The sequence below is a fragment of the Erythrolamprus reginae genome, chromosome 4, assembly GCF_031021105.1.
Source record: "Erythrolamprus reginae isolate rEryReg1 chromosome 4, rEryReg1.hap1, whole genome shotgun sequence".
NCBI lineage: Eukaryota > Metazoa > Chordata > Lepidosauria > Squamata > Dipsadidae > Erythrolamprus > Erythrolamprus reginae.
In genome coordinates this window covers 27,378,491-27,382,600 of record NC_091953.1, presented here as the reverse complement: position 1 = coordinate 27,382,600, position 4,110 = coordinate 27,378,491, and the positions used below count along the sequence as shown (strand labels likewise).

The window sequence follows — 4,110 nt, the reverse complement described above, 5'->3', positions numbered from 1 at the left end:
CTAGTGGGCGGGGATGCCGCCGCTTGGGCTCGGGACTCGCCCCCCCGCCTCACCTCCGCGCCCGCAAAAAAGGTGCGCAAGACTCCCCGTCCCTCCGGATTCACCTGCGCTTTTTTTCTTTCCCGGCGCGCAGTTGAGGCCGGAGGGGCGGGGAGTCTTGCGCACCTTCTTTGCGGGCGCGCAGGTGAGGCGGGGGGGCGGGTCCCGAGCCCAAGCGGCGGCATCCCCGCCCACTAGTCCGAGCCCGCGCCCTCGTCACCTGAGCCGCGCAAGAGCCAGCCGCGGCCCCGCCCACCTATACCTGTATACCTGTTCGGCTCTGCTCTTCTTTCTTGGCTTGGCGGCTTCCGGGCTCGGGCGATCGGAGGGCCGTCCGCAGCTTCGGGGACCAACGGAGCCGGATCGGCGGGCGAGGGAAGACACTCAGCATGGCTTCTGGCTCTTACAACGTCAGCCGGGGCTTCTCGGAGGGGCCTCAGCCACAGAATCGGCCGGACAACACGGCCTTCACCCAGCAGCGCCTGCCAGCCTGGCAACCCTTGCTGACGGCTGGCACGGTGCTGCCACTGTTCTTTGCGCTGGGCCTCGCCTTCCTGGCTGTGGGGCTGGGCCTTTTCTTTTCCTCGGAGTTCATCCATGAGGTGGAGCTGGACTACACGGGCGCCCCGGGCAATAACTGCTCCAGCTGTGCCCAGCTGACCAACAGCAGTGACCCACGATGGGTGCCGTCGTGCAAGTGCGGGCTGTACTTCAAGCTGCCCGCCAACTTCTCGCTGCCCATCTGCCTCTACTACCAGCTCTCCAACTACTACCAAAACAACCGACGGTACAGCATCTCCCGGGACGATGAGCAGCTCAGCGGGGTGGCCTGGGCCCTGCGCCACCCCAGTCAGGAATGCAAGCCTTACCAACGTAACCACAGGAAGGTGCCCATTGCGCCCTGCGGGTCGATCGCCAACAGCCTCTTCAACGATACCTTTGAGCTCTACCGCCAGTTGCCCAATGGCTCTCTGGCCAATGTGATCTTGGATAAACAGGGCATCTCCTGGTGGACCGATACCAACGTCAAATTCCAAAACCCAGAGCCGGTCAAAGGCAGCTTGTGTGATGCCTTCAGCAACACGACCAAACCTCCCTTCTGGCCCCGGCCGGTCTGCAAGCTGGACCCCTATGACATCAATAACACGGGCTTTGTTAATGAGGAATTCGTCGTCTGGATGCGCACGGCTGCCCTGCCCACCTTCCGGAAACTTTATGCCCGCATTCGCCACAACTCCTCGACAGCACTGCCCGAGGGCACGTACTACCTGAACATCAGCTACAATTACCCTGTGCTGGGTTTCCATGGAAGCAAGAAAGTCATCCTCAGCACCCTCTCCTGGATGGGGGGTAAGAATCCCTTCCTGGGCATTGCCTACCTGGTCCTGGGCGCCGCATGTATCCTGGGCGGCATCCTCATGACTCTGGTCCATTTCAAGTTCCGGCACCAGAATGAAGATGAAGATGATTAGGAGGCTAGGCCTGACTTCTCCTTCCGAGGACTCTTTGGAGATGTTCGACATCCCATCATTCCTTAGGTCAGGGGTCTCCAACTTTGGCAATTTTAAGACTTGTGGACTTCAACTCCCAGAGTTCCTCAGCCAGCTTTGCTTTGCTTGCTGAAGAACTCTGCGAGTTGAAGTCCACGACTCTTAAAAGTTGCCATTGTTGGCTGAGGAATTCTGAGAGTTGAAGTCCATAACTCTCAAAATTGTTAAGGCTGGAGACCCCTGCCTTGGGTGGCATGATGTAGGGCTGGGAGATGCTGGTGAGGTTATCCAGATAGCTGAGAGCCAACATCTGAAGAGCCATCAAGCTGAATGGGGCTTCGGAAAGCGGTGAATAACCAGACGTCAGTGGGAAGTGAGATTGATGCTTTTCAACACATGAAGAATGAATTAAGACTATGGTGTAGCTTTCCTTGAAAGGAAGGGTTCGTAATTTTCAGCTCCATAATTTTTCAAGCTGGTGAAGTTGATTCTTGGGGAAACGGCATGGGAGGAATGGGGTGCCATTCTAATCATTTCTAATCATTAAAAGTTTGATATGAAGGGTGCAGCTACAACACAACATTGTTTGGGGGAACCCTAAGAAGGGAGTTCTCCCAGACTATTGTTTAAATGTGAATATCGGAAACTATCATCTATCTTGGATCTTAGATTTGGCCTGTTTGTAAACACTGGAGGGGGGGGATAACCCAGCATTTGTTGTTTGTACAATGTTTACTCATGGTTAACTATATTATGTGTTGCTGATTGCCTGAGATCGTATTGAATGTTTGGGATAAATTCAGTTGGCTAATTCAGTGATTTTCAACCTTTTTTGAGCCGCGGCACATTTTTTACATTTACAAAACCATGGGGCACATTGAGTTGGGGGGGGGGGCGCTAAAAAAAGTTTGGACAAAAAAATTCTCTCTCTTCCTCCCTTTTGCTCTATTTCTCCCTCTTTCTCTCCCTTTTTCTCTCTCCATCCCTTTCTTTCTCTCTTCCTTCTTTCCTCTTTCTTGCTCTTTCTCTCTCCCTCCTTCCCTCCCTCTCTTTTTCTCTCTTGCTCTCTCTTGCTTTCTTTCTCTCTTGTTCTCTTTATCTTGCTTTCTTTCTTTCTCTCTCTCTCTTGCTTTCTTTCTCTTGTTTTCTTTCTCTCTCTTGCTCTTTCTTTCTCTTTCTCTTGTTTTCTTTCTCTCTCTGAGCTTCGCAGCACACCTGACCATGTCTCGTGGCACACTGGTTGAAAAACACTGGGCTAATTTACAGTTAGTCTATTGTGCAAATCTAGCCAATGAGAAATGTATACAGTTGTCCTAGACTTACATCCCAAAATTCCTGTCGCTAAGCTGAGACAGTTGTTAAGTGGTTTGCCCCATTTTACAACCTTTCTTGCCACGGTTCTTAAGTGGATCACTACAGTGGTTAAGTTAGCAACATGCTTGTTAAGTGACTCCGACTTCCCCATTAATTTGGCTCATCTGAAGTTTGCGAAAGGGAACCACGTGACCCTGCAACCCTCATAAATATGAGTCAGCTGCCAAGCATCTGAAATTTTGACCACGTGACTGGGGAGGTGCTGCAACGGTTGTGTGCAGAAACAATTGTAAGTCACTTTTTCCAATGCTATTATAACTTTGAACATTTACTGAATGAACTGTTGTAAGTCAGGTACTACCTGTAATAAAGATTATCACTTTATTATTATTTAGGTCTCTAGCAAGATAGAATAGAATAGAAATAACAAGAGCTGGAAGCGACCTTGAAGGTCTTTCGGTCCAACACCTTGCTTAGGCAGGAAACCTGAAACATTTCAAATGGTTATCCAATATCTTAAAAAAAAAAAAATTAAAAAAAATTCTATTTTTTCATAAACTTTGCACTGTAGATATACCATAATGTATGTATGTTTGGTTTTTATATTAATGGGTTTTTAATTGTTTTTAGTATTAGATTACTATTGTACACTGCTTTATTGTTGCTGTTAGCCGCTCCGAGTCTCCGGAGAGGGGCGGCATACAAATCCAATCAATCAATCAATCAATCAATCAATAAATAAATAAATAAATAAATAAAATCAAAAACATTACATACTTGTTCATTTATTCAAAGTGCCATAAACAAATGTCCTAATCTTGCACCTTTTATACTTTTATCTCCCATCTTTTTTTCTATATTTCATACTTCTCCCCTCCCTCTATCTTCCTCTCTTCCCTCTACCTTCTTTCTCCCTCTCTCCGTCTTTCCTATCTCCTCCTCCCTCTATCCCCTTCCTTTCTACTTCAACTTCCTCCCTCTTGTCTTTCCCTGAGTACTTTTCGCCCTAATCCATTATGTGGTTAACAGACCAGCAATTCAAAACCTTGACTTCATTCCCACATCGGTGCTATTCTTAAACTTACAGCTTCCCTTTATCCAGATTTAAATATAGTATATTCTTCTAGGTACATCTGCTATAATCTAATGCTCTTCCTTACCTCCTATTTTTGTCACTTGGGCAAAGTGACCAGATTTTAACATTGGTAGAGGGACACCATTGACGGGGGTGGGGGTCAGGGTGTCTTGATTAAAAATTTGGTCTATA

At 48.2% G+C, this 4,110-nt stretch overlaps 1 protein-coding gene across 1 annotated transcript; it reads left to right on the top strand.

Moving 5' to 3' along the window:
- The first annotated feature begins 212 nt into the window (after positions 1–212).
- On the top strand, positions 213–3,610 carry TMEM30B (transmembrane protein 30B). Its single transcript, XM_070749860.1, has one exon. The coding sequence runs from the start codon at positions 429–431 to the stop codon at positions 1,509–1,511; it is 1,083 nt and encodes a 360-aa protein (XP_070605961.1). The 5' UTR covers positions 213–428; the 3' UTR covers positions 1,512–3,610.
- The last annotated feature ends 500 nt before the right edge of the window (positions 3,611–4,110 follow it).